This window comes from Ruditapes philippinarum, unplaced genomic scaffold (genome assembly GCF_026571515.1).
Source record: "Ruditapes philippinarum isolate M1 unplaced genomic scaffold, ASM2657151v2 ctg1337_1_1_1_1, whole genome shotgun sequence".
Taxonomy (NCBI): Eukaryota; Metazoa; Mollusca; class Bivalvia; order Venerida; family Veneridae; genus Ruditapes; species Ruditapes philippinarum.
The window spans coordinates 90,329-117,718 of record NW_026858956.1 but is presented as its reverse complement, the minus strand read 5'-3'; the positions used below and the strand labels follow the sequence as shown (position 1 = coordinate 117,718).

The following is a 27,390-nucleotide window of genomic DNA, read 5'->3' as shown; positions in this document are numbered from 1 at the left end:
TCCAAATGAACTATAAGTTTCAGAGAAAGTGATTACATAGGGGAGAAGTGCTCAAATATCCCCTTTTTTTTTCCAAGGCAAAATCTGAAATTGCTTTTAGGTGACCCCTTTAAACTCTGACCGTTACCTGGTTATGTCGGACCCAAAATCCCCCTGAAAGAAAATTTTTATGTTTTCTGAAACATCATTTTTCGAGCAGCTAAAGTGGCATGACAAATCTTTGACAAAAAGATAATTGGAAGGAAAACACAAAATTAAGGACAATGGGGAACTAAGCAAGCTCCCCCCAAAGGGTCAACAAAAAATTTCACATTTTTTTGTAATTATAATGTGTTTTAAACATTAATGCCGCTCCTTCAAATAAGTGTGTATCTACATTCAAGAAAAGTGTGTAATAAATCGATTACTATTCATGGTTTCTGCAGTGTTTTACTGCAAAAAAAGTAGATGGCTAAATGTTTTTGTCATTATGCTGTTGTCAGCTTGTACTCAGTAAAATCCCTCTAACTGTCAGCAGCTATACGCCATATCACTCTAATAATGATAATAGTGACGCAGTGCCCTCATAAAATATACCATTATAGCTATTTATAGATCAGACATTGTTTTAGCATCTATATTATCTGTCTCCTACCAAGATAATAATACATAAAAATACTTAAAATGGTCGAATGAAACGTTTCAGCCAGAAATTGAAAATGTTTGTTTTGGAAATATTTTGATTTTTAGGGGATTTTTATGGAAAACATGGTAACATCCAAAATTTACAAAAGGCCCGGGTTATTTAAAAATTTCAGACTGAATACATTTTGTGCAAATAAAAATCCTCTAAGTGTTTTAAATTTTTTATTTTTGTCTATTTACTGAGTATTTAAATGAAAGCCATTCAAATTTTTTCCATAATTTGTTTTTAAATTTTCCCGTCTATGAATTGGTTAATGTTTGTAGTAAAAAATTTTCAAAATTACTTTCACCCTTTTTGAGCGTTTAAATTTTTTAAATGCCTCATTGCCAAAAAAAAACAAAAAGTTTTTCAACTAAAATAATAATTAATGAAATGGATGAAAAAACGTTTTGTAACAGTTTTTAAAATGCCCAATATACACCAATAATCTGACCAATCAAAGTTTTGATACAAAAATTCCCTTAATTTAAATGGACTTTTTAAATTTAAAGGGCAAATCAAAAGCACAAATTCCGCAGGTTAAGGATTAAATTATCTCTTATCAGAATAATGAATTCTTAAAAGTTCAACATCATGATAAATGTGCCAGAGATTGTTGGATAATCAAAGTATAATGTGGCAGAGACTGACTGCCAGAGATTGTTGGATAATCAAAGTATAATCTAGCAGAGACTAGTTGCCAGAATTTGTTGGATAATCAAAGTATAATCTAGCAAAGACTGGCTGCCAGAGATTGTTGGATAATCAAAGTATAATGTGGCAGAGACTGACTGCCAGAGATTGTTGGATAATCAAAGTATAATGTGGCAGAGACTGACTGCCAGAGAGTGCTGAATAATCATAGTATAATGTAGCAGAGACTAGTTGCCAGAGATTGTTGGATAATCAAAGTATAATGTGGCAGAGACTGACTGCCAGAGAGTGCTGGATAATCAAAGTATAATCTAGCAGAGACTAGTTGCCAGAGATTGTTGGATAATCAAAGTATAATGTGGCAGAGACTGACTGCCAGAGAGTGCTGGATAATCAAAGTATAATCTAGCAGAGACTAGTTGCCAGAGATTGTTGGATAATCAAAGTATAATGTGGCAGAGACAGACTGCCAGAGAGTGCTGGATAATCAAAGTATAATCTAGCAGAGACTAGTTGCCAGAGATTGTTGGATAATCAAAGTATAATGTGGCAGAGACTGGCTACCAGAGAGTGCTGGATAATCAAAGTATAATGTGGCAGAGACTGGCTGCCAGAGAGTGTTGGATAATCAAAGTATAATCTAGCAGAGACTGGCTGCCAGAGATTGTTGGATAATCAAAGTATAATGTGGCAGAGACTGGCTGCCAGAGATTGTTGGATAATCAAAGTATAATGTGGCAGAGATTGACTGCCAGAGATTGTTGGATAATCAAAGTATAATGTGGCAGAGACTGGCTGCCAGAGATTGTTGGATTATCAAAGTATAATGTGGCAGAGACTGGCTGCCAGAGATTGTTGGATAATCAAAGTATAATGTTGCAGAGACTAGCTGCCAGAGAGTGCTGAATAATCAAAGTATAATGTGGCAGAGACTGGCTGGCATAGAGTTTTGTATAACCTCATTTAGATGTACCATAGATTTTTGGAAAATCACAGTAAAATGTTAAAGTGCCAGTGTTAACCATTGAAAAATATGTCATAAAGTATTGGATAACTACAATAAAATGCACCAAAGAGTGTTGGTTAACCAGAGTAAAACATGTCAGTGTTGGTTAACCACAGTAAGAAGTGCCAGAGTATTGGATAACCACAGTAAAATGCACCAAAGAGTGTTGGTTAACCAGAGTAAAACATGTCAGTGTTGGTTAACCACATTAAGATTTGCCAGAGTGTTGGTAAAAACAGTTGAATGCACCAAAGAGTGTTGGTTAACCAGAGTAAAACATGTCAGTGTTGGTTAACCACAGTAAGATGTGCCAGAGTATTAAAAAACCACAGTAAAATGCACCAAAGAGTGTTGGTTAACCAGAGTAAAACATGTCAGTGTTGGTTAACCACATTAGGATGTGCCAGAGTGTTGGTAAAAACAGTTGAATGCACCAAAGAGTGTTGGTTATCCAGAGTAAAACATGTCAGTGTTGGTTAACCAAAGTAAAACATGTCAGTGTTGGTTAGTCACAGTAAGATGTGCCTAAGTGTTGGTTAACAACAGATGAATGTTCCAGAGAGTGTTGGTTAATCACAGAAAAAAACAAGTCATTCATATTCATTCCTGTGTTATGTTATGGGACTTCTTTTTCTTTCTAAATTTTAATACCATTTATAGTAGGTCTCTATCAATAACATATGTGCAAAACTTAAAATAACTTGCATTATAATTGTGCAAAATAACCTAAAAATGAAAGCATTTCTATACTTTTTACTTAAATCGGATTAAGGATCATTCAAAATAATCGTTTTTTATAACATTTCTTTATTATCTTTTTGATATTTTTCTGTTTTAAATGCCAAAGTTGATCTATGCAAGATTTTCAAATTTTATGATTTTAGGCTTTTGAACCTCAATAGAGCTTTCATATATATATATATTTATATGTATATATATTATATGTATATATATATTTGAAAAACTGATTTTTTTAAAAATTTATTTTCTTATCTGGTGCTGAATTAAGTAGAACCTGCAGTAGCCTGTGAAAGTACATAATTCAAACCCACAATGATTTATGGCAAGACATTCAAAGTCAGTAACCTTTCACATGTCCCAATAAAGTCTTCACTCACAAATGGACAAAAAAATGATCGAAAGAACATGTGTGCATTCTTGTAATTAATTCTGAAAAAAGTTACACAAAATTTCATTAATATGATTTATTTCACATCAATGTAAAAGAAAAACTGGCAAATTAACTCTATGTGTTAACAATACTTTCATTTCAATAATTATTTAGTTAGTAATATTCTTTGGACATTTTTCTATTATTAAAGTATATATATTTAAACCTTAAGAAAAGACTGTCCTTCAATATCATGTTTATGAGCATGCCATGGGAGATGATACATTGTGTCATCAATTATACGTATTAATGGTTCATCATTATATCCTCTTTTTTAGTAACATTTGGACACATAAAAAAAATGACAATCCTGGTCAGCAAAATGGTCAAATTAACTTTTAATATGAGTGACCAACTTAACCCTAGCTGTACTTATAATGGACTTTGTGAATTACCTTGACCATTGTATGATCATCTACACTATTTTGTATGGACTTGTGATTTACCTTGAACATTGTTTGGTCATCTACACTATTTTGTATGGACTTGTGTTTTACCTTGAACATTGTTTGGTCATGTACACATTTTGTATAGACTTTGTGATTTACCTAGACGACTGTATGGACATATATATCAGATCCAAGTGTGTTTCTGTAATTATAAATGCCAGTTTATTGCCAGATAATTGTAATAATGTTGCCACATCTAGTAAAACAATGAGATGACAGGTGGTAAATAAAACACTGACAATCCACTGGAAATAAAACTGAAAATACAATGGTAATGCAATGGCGCTGCCTTCCCTATAACATAACCAATATAATAATAATCACATGACTAAGATCAATCTGGACCCGTTGATTATCAAAGAGACACTTAATCATTTTGTTCAAGGTTTAACTAAACAGAAAAACCTTTTTTAATGTCCAGTATATAATCTGTAACAAACTAACATAAAGCTATGACATGCCAACATAATGTCAAATATGCCATAAATCAGTCACAAAATGTCGTATTTCAACACTTAACTAAACCCAGTCTTTCCCATCCTATGTCTACATGAGTGTACATGTTACACAAATGCTTATCTGTAGATATCTTATGAACCATGCACCACAGCCCTCCCCCCTCTCCCACCATCTTCCAAAACCCCAACTTCCCACTCCTGAGGAAAGTATTGGAAATAGCTCAGACAGGAAAAAAGAGTTGAATTTTTACCTTTCATCTCCTATTGGTCTTATTTCAGGCCCTAAATATCACCAAAATAGCTGGGGATATGTCCAACTTGCAGTGTTGGCATTTAGCAAGGATACTTAACTGTATTACTGGCCCAACAATGTTGTCCTTTATGGTATTGCTTATTCAAAAGTCAAAGTCCCTACTTATCCCAATGGTAAATGTAAGAGTTTGTCCCACTTTTCCCAATGGTAAATGTAAGAGTTTGTCCAACTTATCCCAATGGTTAATGTAAGAGTTTGTCCCCCATATCCCAATGGTTAATGTAAGAGTTTGTCCCACTTATCCCAATGGTTAATGTAAGAGTTTGTCCCCACTTATCCCAATGGTTAATGTAAGAGTTTGTCCCCACTTATCCCAATGGTAAATGTAAGAGTTTGTCCCACTTATCCCAATGGTTAATGTAAGAGTTTGTCCCCACTTATCCCAATGGTTAATGTAAGAGTTTGTCCCCACTTATCCCAATGGTAAATGTAAGAGTTTGTCCCCACTTTTCCCAATGGTAAATGTAAGAGTTTGTCCCACTTATCCCAATGGTTAATGTAAGAGTTTGGCTTACATTTGGCAGGTTGCTTAATGCTGTCATAATCAAATAATTAAAACTCTGATTTCTGGACATTAGAACATTTTAACTTAATTTACAAAATCAAAGCGCTGGTTACAGTTTTAATATACTTTTTATGAGTTAAACCTTTTTTAATGTCCAGTATATAATCTGTAACAAACTAACATAAAGTTATGACATGCCAACATAATGTCAAATATGCCATAAATCAGTCACAAAATGTCGTATTTCAACACTTAACTAAACCCAGTCTTTCCCATCCTATGTCTACATGAGTGTACATGTTACACAAATGCTTATCTGTAGATATCTTATGAACCATGCACCACAGCCCTCCCCCCTCTCCCACCATCTTCCAAAACCCCAACTTCCCACTCCTGAGGAAAGTATTGGAAATAGCTCAGACAGGAAAAAAGAGTTGAATTTTTACCTTTCATCTCCTATTGGTCTTATTTCAGGCCCTAAATATCACCAAAATAGCTGGGGATATGTCCAACTTGCAGTGTTGGCATTTAGCAAGGATACTTAACTGTATTACTGGCCCAACAATGTTGTCCTTTATGGTATTGCTTATTCAAAAGTCAAAGTCCCTACTTATCCCAATGGTAAATGTAAGAGTTTGTCCCCACTTATCCCAATGGTTAATGTAAGAGTTTGTCCCCACTTATCCCAATGGTTAATGTAAGAGTTTGTCCCTACTTATCCCAATGGTAAATGTAAGAGTTTGTCCCCACTTATCCCAATGGTTAATGTAAGAGTTTGTCCTCACTTATCCCAATGGTTAATTTAAGAGTTTGTCCCACTTATCCCAATGGTAAATGTAAGAGTTTGTCCCCACTTTTCCCAATGGTTAATGTAAGAGTTTGTCCCACTTATCCCAATGGTTAATGTAAGAGTTTGTCCCACTTATCCCAATGGTAAATGTAAGAGTTTGTCCCACTTTTCCCAATGGTAAATGTAAGAGTTTGTCCCCACTTTTCCCAATGGTAAATGTAAGAGTTTGTCCCACTTATCCCAATGGTTTATGTAAGAGTTTGTCCCCACTTTTCCCAATGGTAAATGTAAGAGTTTGTCCCACTTTTCCCAATGGTAAATGTAAGAGTTTGTCCAACTTATCCCAATGGTTAATGTAAGAGTTTGTCCCCCATATCCCAATGGTTAATGTAAGAGTTTGTCCCACTTATCCCAATGGTTAATGTAAGAGTTTGTCCCCACTTATCCCAATGGTTAATGTAAGAGTTTGTCCCCACTTATCCCAATGGTAAATGTAAGAGTTTGTCCCACTTATCCCAATGGTTAATGTAAGAGTTTGTCCCCACTTATCCCAATGGTTAATGTAAGAGTTTGTCCCCACTTATCCCAATGGTTAATGTAAGAGTTTGTCCCCACTTTTCCCAATGGTAAATGTAAGAGTTTGTCCCACTTATCCCAATGGTTAATGTAAGAGTTTGGCTTACATTTGGCAGGTTGCTTAATGCTGTCATAATCAAATAATTATAACTCTGATTTCTGGACATTAGAACATTTTAACTTAATTTACAAAATCAAAGCGCTGGTTACAGTTTTAATTACTTTTTATGAGTGTACCTAATACTAAAAATAAAAATCTGCCTTTGCTTTAAGGTCTAATGTACTGACCATTACCAGTTCAAATTCAGTTATACCATCTATCATTTACACAGGTCAAAATGCCTGCAGCATTAATGGCCATAAATAGAGAGGTGTAGCAAAAATTATTCATCATTTACTGTCAGCAAGTTTATCTATATACTTATGAATACATGTAAATAAAAGTCATTGTCATTTTTTTTGCGCTTCAATAAATGACCATTCATAATTTACAATTTCTGTACAGATCTGAAATGATAATTTGAAAGACTGTTTTCAGTACAACAACATTATTCTTGTATTTGTACTTATGAAATACCTGTAAATTAAACAAAATAAAATGAAGTAAAGACCCACAATGGCCTGTTTTAAGCAAAGCATAAACTTTATCTATATTGATGAAAATTAACAATTTCTTAATTGAAACAGCCTTTCAGCCAAAGTCACACAGTGTGGACATATATATTATCTCAGCTCTATGTACAGTAAGGCAGTTATTAGCAACATGCATTTGTAATTGATTTTTCAGATGGTTAATTACTGTCCTGTCAACTGCTGTCCAAGTGTTAAATATAACATAAAATGAATGTGTGATATGCCACTAATTAACAAACAATTATTGTAAATGTATACACCATCTGCCATATGTATAAATTACTTATTCTAAATGTGGCTATAACTGTTTAACCTCACATACATAATGAAGTATATGTTCGCCCATATGGTTTTTTTCCGGTAACGAGAGTAAACAAACCCAAACACACACATACTGTACCAGTTTCTGGAAAGACTTGTTTTGTTGCTTTGAACAAATTTCAGTGACAAGATTAATTGACAAATAGTCTTTCATGCAACAGCAGCAATTTCTCATCAGTCAAATATGATGGTGTCAATTAAGTTTATTTTAAAATGTTTACTAGCCATGACCCCAGAACCCAGGTCAACTGGGCACCCGTCATATTATATGACATGTGTAATACCAGCCAGGAAAATTTTGTCCATCATATGCTAGAGGTATGAACCTTGTCACATAAGATGTGGTTGTTGATAAGGAACATATATTTGAAGTTGGTACCTTAAGAAATGAAAAAGTTTTAGTGAAAAATATTTTACTGCACCAAAACTTTAATATGAAATGTGGACGCAGACGCCGACGCCGACACCTGGACAAGTAGGACATCTCTCCATATACTTTGTATAGTCGAGCTAAAAAATTGTGGACAACAAAAATATGGCAAACAGACAGCTTTAGTCATAATGATTCAGTCAGCATTATGTTCTTTGGTGAGATCAACACAGAAATATTATAATAAATGTGTCATCAGAAAATAAGTCCTGTTCCTACACATTAAATTTATACCACACAAGATCATCTTGTCTGTTAAACAGGAAGAACACACAACAGTTTGTTGATTCAGACTTCACAGCTATTTATAAATTTGTTGAAAACAAGCTTTGATTTAAATGAATTTAATGAGTAAACAAAGGCATTGATACTGAACCAAATGTCTACAAAAGAAGCCCAATCTTGAATAGATGAAACAGCGATAAAAACACTATGTGAAATAGAAGATGCAGATTGTGATTTGAAAAATTAATGTTGGATAATACAGACAATATGCTCCATAACATCCAACATCAAATATTGGAAATAAAAACACTCTCCTGTCATACTTTTTTTTTATTGGGTTTTACATCACATCGGCACAGTATAGGTCATATCGTGACGTTCCCGGAGCTTTACTGGTGGAGGAAGACCTCAGGTGCCCTTCCGTGCAATATTTCAGGCACGAACAGGCACCCGAGAACCATCGACGTTCTATCATATTAAAGAGACAAACTTTCAGATGTCCTCAATTGAAATTGTAAGTATTAAACAGCATGTATCGTTAGTCAAACTCACAAAGGACTTTTTTGACTTACTATAATGGACAGGTCAACATTAAAAGCAATCAAACAGGACAAAACAACTTGCTCCTGAATATATAACAATGCACAGTGATTGTTATGATATCATTAAGTAATTACGATATCATTATTATCACATGATATCATTATGTTATTGACATCGCTTTTATTTCTCATATTCAAATTTTTTGTGCAAGACATGCAATTATTTCAAAAAGTGCAATTTCTAACAGCTGCACTGATTGCATTGATGTTAATTGCACTGTTACATATCACTAGTTTTTCTACTGGCTATATAATGCACATTATATTTATGCTTAAGTGCATTGTTGTGCCCGACATATAGCAAAATGCGATTTAAGAGTTTTTTTATGTACATATAGACAATACAATGCGATTTAAGAGTTTTTTTATGTACATATAGACAAAACAATATAAAACAACATGTTACAAACATAAAAAGAAGGGGGAAAAGCCAACATACAAATACCAATGTAATACTCCACTATAAATTAACATTATTGTTTCCTTTCTTGGAATCAAGTGATATTACACGAGCTCATATTATTTACCCATGGTTTTGTTATAAATTAACCGATATAATAATATTGTATATAATGATATTTTCAACATTACAAAGATAGGAAATATGTAAAGCATGTTGCTTCAGTTAAAATTTTCATTGAATAGATACATGTTCTAGTACACATAACATTAAATGTATGTCTTTTTTTTCTCCTTCGTGGGTGGGGGGTTTCTATTATGTAGCCTATGTTAATATATTTTCATAAATTACAGATTTAAGAGACCATTTTTATGCAATCTAGAAAAGTCAGGGAATTTTCAGGTATGGAGGAATTTCAGGTGTGAGGAATGTGACAAACCTTGCTACAGCTGGTCCGAAGATGGTCCTTATATTGTCTGTGTATGTAGAATTACTTGGCGTCCTTACATCAGCCATTCCTTCTCCATGCTACCAATAAAATACAAGGTTAACTTAAACACCAGTATATTATCCTAGTAGATACTTCTCCATGCTACCAATAAAATACATGGCTAACTTAAACACCAGTATATTATCCAAGTAGATACTTTTAAAAGGCTTAAAACTTGGCCTAACTGTGACAAAAAGTATGAATTCTTTATATGTAGCCTTAATGACCTTGAAAAAATCAATCTGAAACCCATATCCATAGAAAGATAACAGTATTACACTTTTGAATCAGTTTGATAAATAAAGGTGCTATAAAAAATAAATGCGAGATGGCAGCATGACCAAGTGGTTAACTCTTCAGACTTGTAATCTAATGATCCCTAACTGCTGAGTTCAAACCCAGTCAGAGGCAAGCCATGGTTTCCTTGAGCAAGAACCTTTACACTCATTGCTCAGTACTGGTTGGTTCAAGGAATAGATTCCAGAGTGTGTGTTCCAACAAATTATACTAAAATAAGATGTATTTAAAGTAATAAAAGATTGAAATTGACCCAGCAACTCTTATATATAACAAATAAATTTCAATGATGATAAAACTTTGAGTTTTGTAGAATAAACTTCATGTTATAAACACAAACAACTAGTGTGCTTGAGTAAATTTGACAAAAGGTTTGACTGATAACCACCCATTACTGTATAATTGTACTACAGAAAAAATTATAAAGTATATTATGATCAACTCTTCTAGGATGGAATAATAATTTAAATATATGCCATGTTTCAAGACTTTCTTTCTTATAATTCCTTTGATGGAAAGTTAAAGAAATGTACTTAAAAATTAATCACCTGTTTTTTTGGTGGTTTTGTTTTCAATATTTTGGCAATAGAAGGTTTGTTGATAACCTTCTAAGTTGTTTACATCAGGGTAGAACCACTGACCTGCTTGCTAGATTTTTATTATAAAATTTTTAACCAACCAAAACATAAAGGCAAGTTACTTTATCTTACATGTATTTAGGGGTCAGCTATGAAATTAGCCAATTAGATATCAGTAATGAAAATTACCTTCTTTAAAGTAAACCCAACTTTACAATTGTGCACTGCATACCTGTAAAAAACAGTTTGAAACAGTCAATACCTGTAAACAAGAGGGCCATGATGGCCCTGAGGTCGCTTACCTGTATATAGGCCTCCCCAACCCCCCCCCCCCCCCCCAACGTTGCAGGGCCAATTTAACCCCAAGGGCTTTTATTTGCACAAACTTGGTAGACACCTATAAGAAGATGTTTCATGCTAAACATCTAAGCTCTAGCTCATTGGGCTTTTTAAAAGAAGATTTTTTTTTAAGTTTTTACTATACACATATAGTTAAAAACAATGACACCCCTGGGGCCGGGCCAGTTTTGACCCCAGGGCTTTTATTTAAACAAACTTTGTAGACACTTACTAGAAGATGTTTCATGCTTTATATCTAAACTCTAGCTATTTGGTTTTTTTCAAAGAAGATTTTAAGTTTTTGCTATACACATATAAAGAAAATCAATGACCCCCGGGGCGGTGCCAATTTTGACCCCAGGGCTTTTATTTGAACAAACTTGGTAGACACCTATTAGAACATGTTTGATGCTAAATATCTTAGCCATAGCTCTTTGAGTTCTTTAAAAGAAGATTTTTTAAGTTTTTACTATATGCATATAGGGAAAATCAATGACCCCCTGGGGCGGGGCCAATTTTGACCCTAGGGCTTTTATTTGAACAAACTTGGTAGACACCTATTAGAACATGTTTGATGCTCAATATCTTAGCCATAGCTCTTTGAGTTCTTTAAAAGAAGATTTTTTAAGTTTTTACTATATGCATATAGGGAAAATCAATGACCCCCAGGGGCGAGGCCAATTTTGACCCCAGGGCTTTTATTTGAACAAACTTGGTAGACACCCATTAGAACATGTTTCATGCTAAATATCTTAGCTCTAGCTCTTTGGGTTCTTTAAAAGAAGATTTTTTCAGTTTTTACTATATGCATATAGGGAAAATCAATGACCCCCCGGGGCGGCGCCAATTTTGACCCCAGGGCTTTTATTTGAACAAACTTGGTAGACACTCACTAGAAGATGTTTCACACCAAATATCTAAGCTCTAGCTCTTATGGTTTTTTAAAAGAAGATATTTAAAGTTTTTTCTTTCGGTTGCCATGGCAACCAGAGTTCTGCATTGAATTAAATCCTTTGAACAATTTTTAAAGGTGACCACCAAAAGAACATTCCTGTGAAGTTTGGATGAAACTGGCTTAGTGGTTTATGAGGAGATGTCATTTAAAGTAAAAGTTTACGGACGGACGACGGACGGATGGACGCCGGACGGACGCCGGACGAAAAGCGATCACAAAAGCTCACCCTGTCACTTTGTGACAGGTGAGCTAAAAAAACAGTGTGAAACAGTCATTACCAGTAGAAGAGCACTGCAAGGTGTTAATGTCCGTTTTATTAAACAAGAGGGCCATGATGGCCCTAGATCGCTCACCTGAATTATCAAACTCATCCAAACAATTACCTAGACAAGCATTCTGACCAAGTCTCATGACAGGTGAGTCAAAAATGTGACCACTACAGTGTTAACAAGGATTATCCATATTTGAGCAGTGCGACCTAGTTTTTTACCCAGGTGACACATATTCAAACTTGACCTAGAAATCATCAAAACAAACTTTCAGACCAATTTCCAGGATACTTGGATCAAAACAGTAGCAACTAGAGTGTTAACAAGATTCTTCTATTTTAAGCTCCTGTGACCTAGTTTCACATGCGATTTCGAACTCATCCAAGCAATTACCTAGACAAGCATCCTAATCAAGTTTGATGATAATTGAGTCGAAAAATGTGACCACTAGAATGTTAACAAGGTTTTTCCATATTTGGGCGGTGTGACCTAGTTTTTCATCCAAGATGACCCATGTTCGATCTTGACTTAGAAATCATCAAAACAAACTTTCAGACCAATTAACAGAATATTTGGATCACAACAGTAGCCACTAGAGTGTTCACAAGATTTTTCTATTTTTATCTCCTGTGACCTAGTTTTTCATCCGAGATGTCCCATGTTCGATTTATTCCCAGCAATGACCTACACAAGTTTCCTGACCAAGTTTGATGACAATTGAGTCAAAATTGTGACCACTAGTGTTAACAAGGTTTTTCTATTTTTAGCTCCTGTGACCTAGTTTTTCATCCGAGATGACCCATGTTCGAACTCATCCGAGCTATCACCTAGACAAGTATCTTGATCAAGTTTGATGATGATTGATGCAAAAATGTGACCGCTCAAGTGTTAACAAGGTTTTTCTATTTTTAGCTCTGGTGACCTACTTTTTCATCCGAGATGACCCATGTTCGAACTCATCCAAGCTACCAACTAGATAAGCATCCTGACCAAGTTTGATGATGATTGATGCAAAAATGTGACCGCTAGAGTGTTAACAAGGTTTTTCTATTTATAGCTCCGGTGACCTAGTTTTTCATCCGAGATGACCCATATTCGAACTCATCTGAGCTATTATCTAAACAAGCATCCTGACAAAGTTTAATGATGATTGGGTCAAAAATGTGACCACTAGAGTGTTCAAAAGGTTTTTCTATTTTTAGCTCCTGTGACCTAGTTTTTCATCAGAGATGACCCATGTTCGAACTCATCCAAGCAATTGACTAGACAAGCATTCTGACCAAGTTTGATGATGATTGGTTAAAAAATGTGACCACTAGAGTGTTCACAAGGTTTTTCTATTTATAGCTCCTGTGACCTACTTTTTCATCCGAGATGACCCATGTTCGAACTCATCTGAGCTATCACCTAGACAAACATCCTGACCAAGTTTGATGATGATTGGGTCAAAAATGTGACCTCTAGAGTGTTCACAAGGTTTTTCTATTTTTAGCTCTTGTGACCTAGTTTTTCATCCGAGATGACCCATGTTCGAACTCATCCGAGCTTTCAACTAGATAAGCATACTGACCAAGTTTGATGATGATTGAGGAAAAAATGCGACCGCTAGAGTGTTCACAAGCAATTGTGGACGGCGGACGGACGACGGACGACGGACATTCACCGATCCTAAAAGCTCACCCTGAGCAAGCTCAGGTGAGCTAAAAAGGGACATAACTCCTAAAAATATTGCTTTCATTTGCTTTCAGAATAATACTCCTTGACTTATAATACTGATATACGCAGTCAATACCTGTAAAATAACAGTGTAACAGTGACATACACATTATCTGTACTAAAACAGTGACACACAGCAATCCATTTCTAAAGAAAACTAGAAACATATGTGAAGGATGCCCCTGGTATATATGTTAAGACAAATTACCAATATAAAAGTTATAACTGGAGAGCATGATACTAAGACAGTCTTTCTTCTTTTTTTTGGCACTAGAAGTACTTTTTAATGTAAGGACAGATGACAGTTGGTAACAACTGACTTCAAAATCCCTTGATACATCACACATTAATGGACCAGCTAAGGTTTTCTAAATGCTGACCTTTGACTTCAAAGGGTGACCTTGACCTTGGAGCATTGCTCTTATGCATGATGCAGTTTCATCATGCAAAATATTTGAGCCATCTGAGAATGTATGAGTTATGGGCAACAAAATTTTGTAACAGCTGACCTTTGTGATCCTGACCATGGAGCTAAGTGTTCAAGTCTTGTGCATGCATGACACACCATCTCATCATGTTACACATTTGTGCCAACTAATTTCAAAATCCTTTGATGAATTATGACAGAGTTATAGACCAGACAAGGCTTTCAAACAGACATATAGACCCACGCATGTACACATATACGGACAGGGGTAACACTATAGGCAGGGGCATAACAAAAGTTGCTAATGCTTGACAGTTAAACAAGAACATGGATCATACAAGAATTTTCAAGAATTTCAGGAACAATACAGTAAAGAGTGGTATTGTAGGTTTTGCCATTAACCAACAATTATAAATCACAATACATGTGTTAAGTGAAATATGTTCAGTGCTTGTCCAGATTTAAACTTTAACAAGAATGTTTTCAATTTACAGTTGAAATATTCAGTCGATCTATAGGTGTTGTGCAGTGCTCCTGAAAAGATGCGTGTTAGTTTAATCTAAATACCAGACCTTAACTGGTTACTAAGACATAAAATAGCACCCAAACTTAAACCGAGTGTTATACAGACATTAATGGATAGTTGAGCAGAGCCCAACTATTATTCCAAAAGTCAAGCTACAAATTTTATTGAAGGTTTTGTTTGTAAATCATAACAACTGAAGAACTTATAGTGTGGATTATTTATGAATCATTTTTATTATTATTTCTAATTTAGAAATTGTTTAACGGAAGAAATACAGACACACCTGCTAACAACTTCCACAATCTTGGCATGCTCTTCAGCTGGACTCTTCAATGCTTTCCTTCTAGTAGATATGTTATAAAATACATCTTCAACCTAAAAAAAGCTTGGTTTATTGCATATGAGATAACTCAGAAAAATGGTAGTTTCTTGGCTGAAAGTTTGTTTATCTGAATTTTATGCCACTTTTCACACATTTGGTCATATCTAATAAGCTAGTACTCAATCTTTCCTTGAATAACCTTGGAATTTTTGGCTTATTTTATATGTGATAATCGGTCATATTCTCAACTGAAAATAGTATATTATTTTCCCATTCCACAGTTGAAAGTTACCAAATAAAAACATTGAATAACAACTTCTAAACCTTGGACAATAAGGGCTTCTTCACTGTTATAGTGTTTAAATGCTTTAAGATGCCATCCTAGACATTGATTCTTTGCATTCATTAAATCAATTTCAGTCATGCATTTTTTCCCAATTTTTAACAAAACATTGCTGAAATTCCCCAATTCTGTGGGTATGGGTCATGTTCCCAAAATCTTGGAAAGAAACCCTGAAGAACTTACCAGTAATTACCAATTTCTTTGAAAATGATGGACTTCCTATCATGCACTATACATGTGTTAAGTTTTAAAACATTATGTCCAGTGCTACCATCAGAATTTCTATAGTTGTAGATTTATACAGGATTTTAGAGAAAATGGAACTGGTTGAAGTGAGAATTTCTAAATACTTTCAAAAATGCAAAGCATAAGTGAAAATATATGTAAACAAAACTTAAAGATGGGTATATTTCATTTAACTTTAAAACAAATTTCATTTTGCCCAATATTTAAGTAGCCCAATACCCTTAAATGCTAACATTTTACCCTGTGCACTTCTTCAACAGAATTATGAATTGATGAATTTCATTGATTGACAGACAGAAACTTGTCCCTATAGATAGTGTTGACTATGTACTATGCATGTTAATTTATTTTTTAATGAAAGAAATACAGACACACCTGCTGTGTAAATTCCATTCTTAGTTGATGGAATTGATGGAATTTGATTTCAGACTTTCCCTCTTATATAATTTATTGTGCTATATTTTCCCCTTCAAAAAGCCACAGGTTGTTTTGTAAATCTGTAAATCTCTGATGAATAATGAGGATGAATAATGTACTTACAGTAATTTGAGTTCCTACATTACCAGCACATGGTTTAACTGCTTCCTTCAGCTTACCATCAATATAGCTACCTCTGTAATAAATATCAATATAGCTACCTCTGTAATAAATATCAATATAGCTACCTCTGTAATAAATATCAATATAGCTACCTCTGTAATAAATATCAATATAGCTACCTCTGTAATAAATATCAATATAGCTACCTCTGTAATAAATATCAATATAGCTACCTCTGTAATAAATATCAATTTAGCTACCTCTGTAATAAATATCAATATAGCTACCTCTGTAATAAATATCAATATAGCTACCTCTGTAATAAATATCAATATAGCTACCTCTGTAATAAATATCAATTTCATTCCTAGAAAATTTATGTTTTAATTTTTCATGCAGTTAAAGTACATTGAAGATGTAATCTAAATCACACTCAAAGTGAGCTAACCTCAGAAATAAATATCTATTTCCAAAAAGACTAAATACCCCCAAAATAAGAGATCACTATCTAACATTTGTTAGTATCACTAATATGATACATTGACAATAGACACAAATAACTATTAATGCTAGTCAAAACAATAACATCCAGCTAGAAGAAGTTTTAATACTACGTTAATAAAAGAAGCAAGTTTTTCTCTGTTATGATTGATAAAAGGCCATATTTAACAGTAATCACCCTAAATATCTTAAGGACTTGTCCATCTTTTGATCTTGACGAAAGGGTTGGTCATTTTTATGATCTAGAATTCCTAGACACCTAAAGACCAAAGGACTGACTGATTTTCCAACAAAATGTGGATAATAAAACTGTTTTGCCATAAAAACATACAGCATATGGCATAAATTTCCATTCTTATAATACATTTTCTAAATCACAAACTAAAAAAATATATACCTGTAAGCACATTTAGAATCTGCAGTTCTTGTTACTATAGTAACATGAGCAACATGGCTGATACTTGCCAATGCCTCACCACGGAAACCATATGTTGCTATGGAATTCAAATCTTCAAATTTTGATAATTTGCTGGTAGTGAATCTCTCACACACTATATTCATGTCATCTTTCTGTAAAGACAAACAATGTTTGTATTAAATTTACCTGTGTTTATAACAACATTTAAGCGTTTTTTTGTTTCTTATTGTTTTTTTTTTGTAAGGTAAGAGAAATAGAACAACATAAACTTCATGGTATTTGAAACTTTCTATAAAGTTTTGATTAAATTCAAGTCAGTGGTTACTGAGAAAAAAAGCAGACAAGAAGTGGAAACGGACAGACAGACAGATGAAACAGCCACTATGACTTTATATCTCTCTGTTGGGAAGCATAATTATATTTAAGATCTGTATATAATGGCTTATACATTCAAGGGTTGTGTTAAAAATCAGAAACAAAATAAAGATAATATACCTTGATTCCTGAACCATTGTCCTGTATCTGTAACAGTTTGAGACCACCTTGTTTAACAGTCACTGTTATATTCGTAGATTTAGCATCAAGGCTGAATTAATACAAACAATTGGTTACAGTTTAATTCATAATCTTTGTTATAATTCAAATCATAAAATGATAATATTAAAACTTAAAATAACTTCAATTAAAATAAGACTAGAAATGTGTCATCATGCCACGGATGCCCCCGCATGCAGCCAAAATTTCAGATGGTGCATTAATTATTTTTTTCATTTTAAGTTCAAAGCCCTTAAAACTTTTCAATGTTAACACAAACCATTTGCAGCCAAAATTTCAGATGGTGCATTAATTATTTTTTTCATTTTAAGTTCAAAGCCCTTAAAACTTTTCAATGTTAACACAAACCATTTTCATACAATGTTCAAGGCACTGAAATGATTCAGTCTTAACCTTTGAAAAATAGCATATTGCATATTTGTAGCCAAAATAATGGCTAAAAGTATGAGTGCTGAAACTGAAAGTTCAAAATTTTTCCAACATTCAGGAAAGATAAGTTTGTCTAAAATCATTGAACCACGACCAAATTCAAACTTGAACTGCTTATTCCTAAGATGTATCTATATTATTTTCAAAGTGAAAGGGACATAACTCTGCCAAGAAATCATCAAACCATGACCAAATTCCAACTTGACCTGCCCATTCCTTGGACATATCCATATGTCAAATTTAAGTTGAATATGTAACACTGTTGGGTAGTTAATGAACAGAAACTGTAAATTTCATATTATTTTCAAAGTGAAAGGGGCATTACTCTGCCAAAAATCATTGAACCAAGACAAAATTCGAACTTGGCCTGGGCATTCCAAAAACATATCCATATGTCAAATTTGAGTTGAATGTGTTGTACCATTGGGGAGATAATAAACGGAAACTGAAAATTTCATATTACTTTCAAAGTGAAAGGGGCATAACTCTGCCAAAAATCATTGAACCATGACCAAATTTGAACTTGACCTGCACATTCCTTTGACGCATCCATATGTCAAGTTTGAGTTGAATGTGTTGTACCTTTGGGGAGATAATGAACGAAAACTGAAAATTTCATATTATTTTCAAAGTAAAAGGGGCATAACTCTGCCAAAAATCATCGAACCATGACCAAATTCGAACTTGACCTGTATTTTCTCATGACATATCCATATGTCAAATTTGAGTTGAATGTGTTGTACCGTTGGGGAGATAATGAACGGAAACTGAAAATTTCATATTATTTTCAAAGTAAAAGGGGCATAACTCTGCCAAAAATCATCGAACCATGACCAAATTCGAACTTGACCTGTATTTTCTCATGACATATCCATGTGTCAAATTTGAGTGGAATGTGTTGTACCGTTGGGGAGATAATGAACGGAAACTGAAATTTCATATTATTTTCAAAGTAAAAGGGGCATAACTCTGCTAAAAATCATCAAACCATGACCAAATTCGAACTTGACCTGTTTTTTCTCATGACATAATTATACATATGTCCAATTTGAGTTGAATGTGTGCAATCGTTCTTAAGATAATGAACGGAAACTGATGATGACAGAATGACGGAAGGACGGAAGGACGGAACAGGGTAACACTATATGCCCCGGCCATTACATGGCCGGGGCATAAAAATAAGGAACTACACATTAGGACAAACACAAAGAATGGGAATAACTATAATTAATCTAGAATCTACTTCCTTAGTCATCAAGATATAACAATTGAATTATACAAGAGGGACATGATGGCCCTGAAAACGCTCACCTGTATATAGGTCTCCCCCCCCCCCCCCCCCCCCCCCCCCCCCCCCCCCCCGAGCGGGGCCAGTTTAAACCCCAGGGCTTTTATTTGAACAAACTTGATAGACACCCATTAGAACATGTTTCATGATAAAACATCTAAGCTCTAGCTTGTTGGGTTTTTTAAAAGAAGATTTTTTAAGTTTTTACTATACACATATAGTTAAAAACAATGACACCCCTGGGGCAAGGCCAGTTTTGACCCCAGGGCTTTTATTTGAACAATCTTTGAAGACACTTACTAGAAGATGTTTCATGCTTAATATCTAAACTCTAGCTATTCGGGTTTTTTCGAAGAAGATTTTTAAGTTTTTGCTATATACACTGATATAAGGAAAATCAATGTCCCCGGGGCGGGGCCAATTTTGACCCCAGGGCTCTTATTTGAAAAAACTTGGTAGACATCCATTAGAACATGTTTCATGCTAAATATCTCAGCTCTAGCTCTTTGGGTTCTTTAAAAGAAGATTTTTAAGTTTTTACTATATGCATATAGGAAAAATCAATGACCCCCTGGGGCTGGGCCAAATTCAACCCCAGGGTTTTTATTTGAACAAACTTGGTAGACACCTATTAGAAGATGTTTCATGCTAAATATCTTAGCTCTAGGTCTTTGCGTTCTTTAAAAGAAGATTTTTTAAGTTTTTACTACATTGTACAGTTGACTCTCGGTAACTCGAAATCCAAAGGACTAGGTATTTTACTTCGAGAGAAACGGAATTCGAGTAACGTGGAACTACCGCCATTACGTTGACTTCGTACATGTATATACATGTACCTGATTGAATGTGCAAATAAGTAGGTTTCTTATTGTTGTTAGCGGCAATGCTGCAATATTTAACCATTGAAATGACGGTAAATCACTTTCAACTACAAATTATAAATGAACAAAAATATATCATTCAAAATTTAATACATGTATATTAATAGTGAAACATAAACACACAATTATATTTGATTTAATTGATCATCTGACGAAAACGAAATTAGCAACTATCGTGAACCGGAAGTACAAATTAATGTATGCAATTATAATGACGTAACATTAATTATACAAATATCATTTACGTTGATAATACACATCAATACCTAGGCTGTTATTTGACTAGGCTGTTATTTGACTAACACCCGTCAGACTGGCACGAGTCAACTTTTTTAAAGAAATGTAATTAAATTTTAATTTAGTTATCTAACTGTTAAAACCAATTAAGTCGTGCAACGGATAAAAGACACTTTTACGACGTGTTAATAATACATGATGACCGGCAATTAAAAATTACTATGAAACGTGTTAATCACGAGTGACAACATCTCATCTTGATGTCGCCGACCTTTGATCAGTCGGCGGTTTTCACACTTCGACTAATTGAGATGAAAATATGTGGACTTTAATTGACGGGACCAAATTTTCTTTTCGACTAAACAGGAGTCTCGGTAAGTCAAAATTTGACCAATGCGGAGTTAAAATACAAAGATAAAGAAGGAAATTTGACGGGACTTTAGAAATTATTCGACTAAGGCGGAATTTTGAGTAAAGCGATTTTGACTTATTGAATGTCAACTGTATATACATATACTAAGGGAAAATCAATGACCCCCTGGGGCCCGGCCAATTTTGACCCCAGGGCTTTTATTTGAACAAACTTGGTAGACACTCACTAGAAGATGTTTCATGCCAAATGTCTAAGCCTTAGCTCTTTGGGTTTTTTAGAAGAAGATATTTAAAGTTTTTTCTTTTGGTTGCCATGGCAACCAGATTTCTGCATGGAATTAAATTCTTTGAATAATTTTCAAAGGTGACCACCAAAGGAACATTCCTGTGAAGTTTGGATGAAATTGGCTTAGCGGTTTATGAAGAGATGTCATTTAAAGTTAAAGTTTACGGACGACGGACGGATGGACGCCGGACGAAAAGCGATCACAAAAGGTTACCCTGTCACAAAGTGACAGGTGAGCAAAAAATGGCTATATTTGGGTACAAACATTGTTAGGAAATATTACACAAAATAAATTTTTTACAGGGCATTGAAATTTACCATTTCATCACCGTTTTTATATATTTGTTGGTACTTTGTCCCAATACAGGTAGAAATTAACATGTTACAGTTAATGAAGAAAAAGACACATTGGAAGTTGCATGTACTCAACATTTCTTTTTCCCTTATTTTCATATTATACTTAAAGCTTAAATCACATCTGAAATAGTGTGTGAGGTCCAAAGACTGCTGTCTTACTGTGTTGTTAGTATTTATTTGTCCTCCATTTGATTATTATATCATAAAGATGTCAACTTACTTTTTTTGGGGGGGAGGGGGGGGAGGGGGGTTTAAATTGTACCAATACTTTAAGGGTCATAAGGCAAATTTCCAGCTTTACTGATGGAGGAACTTTGGGTATCCTTCCATGTATTATTTCAGGCACAAGCAGGCACCTAAGTTCATTCAATCATTCAATAAGCTACAAGTACCTGGATAACTTCCTCACATGAAAGAATGCAAAGTACCCGGCTGGATTCAAACTACTAGCTGTAAGGGTTATTGGTGTAAACTAACTTATAATATTCATACACTACAGATATCATAAAACCAAGTACCAAATGATAACAAGAGGGCCTGATGGCCCTGAGGTCGCTCACCTGTATATAGCCCCCCCCCCCCCCCCCCAATTTTTACCCAAGGCCTTTAATTTGTTTATTTGAACAAACTTGGAAGATACCCATAAGAAGATGTTTCATGCTAAACATCTAAGTTCTGGCTCAATCGGTTTTTTAAAAGAAGATTTTTTAAGTTTTTACTATACACATATAGTTAAAAACAATGACACCCCTGGGGCAGGGCCAGTTTTGACCCCTGGGTATTTATTTGAACAAACTTTGTAGATATTTACTTAAAGATGTTTTATGCTTAATATCTAAACTGTAGCTATTTGGGTTTTTTCAAAGAAGATTTTTAAGTTTTTGCTATACACATATAAGGAAAACCAATGACCCCCGGGGCAGGGCCAGTTTTGACCCCAGGGCTTTTATTTGAACATACTTGGTAGACACCCATTAGAACATGTTTCATGCTAAATATCTTAGCTCTAGCTCTTTGGGTTCTTTAAAGAAGATTTTTTAAGTTTTTACTATATGCATATAGGGAAAATCAAGGACTCCCTGGGGCGGGGCCAATTTTGACCCAAGGGCTTTTATTTCAACAAACTTGATAGACATTCACTAGAAGATGTTTCATGCCAAATATCTAAGCTCTAGCTCTTAAGGTTCTTTAAAAGAAGATTTTTTAAGTTTTAACTATATGCATATAGGGAAAATCAATGACCCCCAGGGGCGGGGCCAATTTTGACCCCAGGGCTTTTATTTGAACAAACTTGGTAGACATTCACTAGAAGATGTTTCATGCCAAATATCTAAGCTCTAGCTCTTACAGTTCTTTAAAAGAAGATTTTTTAAGTTTTTACTATATGCATATAGGGAAAATCAATGACCCCCGGGGCGGGGCCAATTTTGACCCCAGGGTTTTTATTTGAATAAACTTGGTAGACACTCACTAGAAGATGTTTCATGCCAAATATCTTAGCTCTAGCTCTTTGGGTTCTTTAAAAGAAGATTTTTTAAGTTTTTACTATATGCATATAGGGAAAAACAATGACCCCCTGGGGCGGGGCCAATTTTGACCCCAGGGTTTTTATTTGAACAAACTTGGTAGACACTCACTAGAAGATGTTTCATGTCAAATATCTTAGCTCTAGCTCTTTGGGTTCTATAAAAGAAGATTTTTTAAGTTTTTACTATATGCATATAGGGAAAATCTATGACCCCCTGGGGCGGGGCCAATTTTGACCCCAGGGCTTTTATTTGAACAAACTTGGTAGACACTCATTAGAAGATGTTTCATGCTAAATATGTAAGCTCTAGCTCTTAGGGTTGTTTAAAAGAAGATATTTAAAGATTTTTCTTTCGGTTGCCATGGCAACCAGAGTTCTGTATGGAATTAAATTCTTTGAACAATTTTTAAAGGTGACCACCAAAGGAACATTCCTGTGAAGTTTGGATGAAAATGGCTCAGTGGTTTATGAGGAGATGTCATTTATAGCAAAAGTTTACAGACGGACGACGGACGGACGGACGGACGGACGCCGGACGAAAAGCAATCACAAAAGCTCACCCTGTCACTTTGTGACAGGTGAGCTAACAAGGGAACTAACCTGTTTTCTATCATTTCTTTGAGAGCATTTGCTGGCCTTTGAATTACTTCCCCTGCAGCTATACGATTGACCACAACTTCATCTAACCTTCTGATCACCCCAGCAGAACATTGCAAGGATTTTCTGACATTCATTACTATAAAAAAACAAGAGGGCCATGATGGCCCTGAGGTCGCTCACCTGTATATAGCCCCCTCCCACTGGCAGAGCCAATTTTAACCCAAGGGCTTTTATTTCAACAAATTTGGTAGACACCAATAAAAAGATGTTTCATGCTAAACATCTAAGTTCTAGCTCATTGGGTTTCTTAAAAGCAGATTTTTTAAGTTTTTACTATACACATATAGTTAAAAACAATGACACCCCTGGGGCAGGGCCAGTTTTGACCCCTGGGCTTTTATTTTAACAAACTTTGTAGATATTTACTTAAAGATGTTTCATGTATAATATCTAAACTCAAGCTATTTGGGTTTTTTCAAAGAAGATTTTTAAGTTTTTGCTATACACATATAAGGAAAATCAATGACCCCCGGGGCGGGGCCAGTTTTGACCCCAGGGCTTTTATTTGAACAAACTTGGTAGACACTCATTAGAAGATGTTTCATGCTAAATATCTTAGCTCTAGCTCTTTGGGTTCTTTAAAAGAAGATTTTTTAAGTTTTTACTATATGCATATAGGGAAAATCTATGACCCCCTGGGACGGGGCCAATTTTGACCCCAGGGCTTTTATTTGAACAAACTTGGTAGACATTCACTAGAAGATGTTTCATGCCAAATATCTAAGCTCTAGCTCTTTGGGTTCTTTAAAAGAAGATTTTTTAAGTTTTTACTATATGCATATAGGGAAAATCAATGACCCCCCGGGGCAGGGCCAATTTTGACCCCAGGGCTTTTATTTGAACAAACTTGGTAGACACTCACTAGAAGATATTTCATGTCAAATATCTTAGCTCTAGCTCTTTGGGTTCTTTTAAAAGAAGATTTTTTAAGTTTTTATTATATGCATATAGGGAAAATCTATGACCCCCTGGGGCAGGGCCAATTTTGACCTCAGGGCTTTTATTTGAACAAACTTGGTAGACACTCATTAGAAGATGTTTCATGCCAAATATCTTAGCTCTAGCTCTTTGGGTTCTTTAAAAGAAGATTTTTTAAGTTTTTACTATATATGCATATAGGGAAAATCAATGACCTCCTGGGGCGGGGCCAATTTTGACCCCAGGGCTTTTATTTGAACAAACTTGGTAGACATTCACTAGAAGATGTTTCATGCCAAATATCTAAGCTCTAGCTTTTACAGTTCTTTAAAAGAAGATTTTTTAAGTTTTTACTATATGCATATAGGGAAAATCAATGACCCCCTGGGGCGGGGCCAATTTTGACCCTAGGGCTTTTATTTGAACAAACTTGGTAGACACTCATTAGAATATGTTTCATGCCAAATATCTAAGCTCTAGCTCTTACGGTTCTTTAAAAGAAGATATTTAAAGATTTTTCTTTCGGTTGCCATGGCAACCAGAGTTCTGCATGAAATGGAATTCTTTGAACAATCTTGATAGAGCTTCATACAAAGAGTATTCCTGCCAAGTTTCATAAACATTGGCCTTGCGGTATCATAGAAGATGTCCTTAGAATATTTAAAATGTGGACGGACGACAGACGACGGACGCCATTTGGTTGGCCATCCTAAAAGCTCACCTGCACTTTGTGCAAGGTGAGCTAATAAAAAAAATATACAATAGTGGCTATGTTAAATGTGAAAGTTACACTATTATACAAAAACTTCTACATACAAAATGTCAACAGTGACACTTCTACACACTAAGTAACAGTAAAAAAGAAATCTTTGATGAATCTCGAAATTTCATAAACATTAGGGGTGGTGGATTGTCGGATAAGTGACGATCCCATCCGATCCACGATTCAGCACTTGCGATTCACAAATCGAACCATGAATCTTTTGTTATTTAGACACTGTTAAAAACACGAACATTATGAAAACATGTTTATTTTCTTTAAACAATACTAAACAAATAAAAACAAGGTTTAAAGGTTGAAAACAAATTGCGCCAATATAAAATTCCACATGCAAAATTTACTTCCAATGTTTGGAAATACTTTTTCTAAATAGTATTTCAATTGAAAATGAGAAAAAAAGCAGTTTGTAAACATGCCACGGCGAACTGACTTATACCGTTGAACTGATTTATACCGGTGGTACCACAAACTTGTCTTATCACATGAAAAGACAAGTATTTCCAAAACATTGGAAGTAAATTTTGCTGGTGGAATTTTATATCGGAGTGACTCCTTTTCAGCCATTGCTGCAGATGTGTGAAGTCACACTGACGTATTAACTTGAGTTCCGCAAATTTTGGATTATTGAAAATAAAACCGCCTTTGATACATGTCATGTTATTATAAATCTATACATAGCGACTTAAAATATTTATTTATTTTCATGTAAAAACATAGTGCTCAATAGTGATTAAGTGATTCCTTTTTTCGAAACTAAATACTTCCTAGCTCAGCATCATGGTACATGTTGGTTTACTTCCTGTCTTTAATTGGCAAATTGTAATTTTTGAAGTGTGACAAATTGCGAATGTATAATAAACAAATAAGATCGCAATCCACTATCTCTGGACCGACAAATATTCATACAGATTTTTCATTTTGATTTGTGATTATCCAGTACTTGGATGCTCGCCCCAGCCCTAATAAACATATTGATTAATTAACAGACACCTAAGTTTTTGTCTGTCTGTCACTGGAAGCAATTTCTCACCTTGATATTGATGTACATGTATATTGATGAAATCCTTGTGACATGTAATGTAAACAACAGTTGTCCTTGTATAATGCTAAAGATATATAAAAAAAGGTATAGGTTTTTTTATCTATAAAACTGCTTCAAAATTGTTTATAATTACACAAAGCAGGGATATATTGTATACATTGAATTGAGAGACAGCTATGAGATATGAGGGAATGCAGGATCCAGTCCCTAGCTCTTATTGTATAGACTCCTTGTTTCTATTACATGCCCAGTGTATAGCGCTGATACATTCGAGGATTACGTGGATATCTTATCAGTACACCTTTAGGTAGGTGGGAAACACCGAGTGTCTCTGAAAAATACCAAGGGTGTTACACAGGACCGAACCCGGGACCTCAGGAGTGACAGTCATTGGGCTAGATATTAATGGATAAAAAGATCTAGGCCTATATATCGATACTGCAGGTGTTGTGCAACCAGTAGCCTAAAATGTCATCAATGACAAGGACATTGACTGTCTATAATATTGACAACAAGTGAGCATTGTTACTTCACTTGTCATAAATAATTAACAATAACAAAATCGAGTGAAACAGGTTGAATAACAAACTTACACTAAAATGCTGAAAAAGCATGAATGACGAGAAAAAAATCCCGCACTTCCTTCTTTTAGAAGAATACATAAGGGGGCATAACCCATTATTCCCATAGAAACAAAAAGTAGTCCCAAGGAAAGAATATTTATGAAACAAACAATTCATTGCAGGGTAACTGTAATAATATGATGCAAAATTTTATACCATTTATATATTTTCGTAATTCTATATGAATATTTAAGCTTACACATCCATAAATATGACAGTTGCCTAGAAATATTTAGAACTATTTTCCTACACAGTCATAGCCTAATTAC

General features: G+C 34.6%; 1 protein-coding gene across 1 annotated transcript in view; it reads right to left on the bottom strand.

Moving 5' to 3' along the window:
• LOC132754773 (DNA mismatch repair protein Mlh1-like) overlaps window positions 1–27,168 on the bottom strand; it is a 194,418-nt gene extending 167,250 nt beyond the window's left edge. Inside the window, exons 1-8 of the mRNA XM_060745461.1 lie at window positions 27,092–27,168; window positions 23,698–23,833; window positions 17,660–17,750; window positions 17,144–17,316; window positions 16,246–16,318; window positions 15,078–15,169; window positions 10,752–10,794; window positions 9,637–9,725 (exon numbers count right to left, since the gene is read on the bottom strand). Coding sequence (XP_060601444.1) covers window positions 9,637–9,725; window positions 10,752–10,794; window positions 15,078–15,169; window positions 16,246–16,318; window positions 17,144–17,316; window positions 17,660–17,750; window positions 23,698–23,831 — 695 coding nt within the window. The 5' untranslated portion in view covers window positions 23,832–23,833; window positions 27,092–27,168. The remainder of the gene's footprint in view (window positions 1–9,636; window positions 9,726–10,751; window positions 10,795–15,077; window positions 15,170–16,245; window positions 16,319–17,143; window positions 17,317–17,659; window positions 17,751–23,697; window positions 23,834–27,091) is intronic.
• Between the last annotated feature and the right edge of the window lie 222 nt (window positions 27,169–27,390).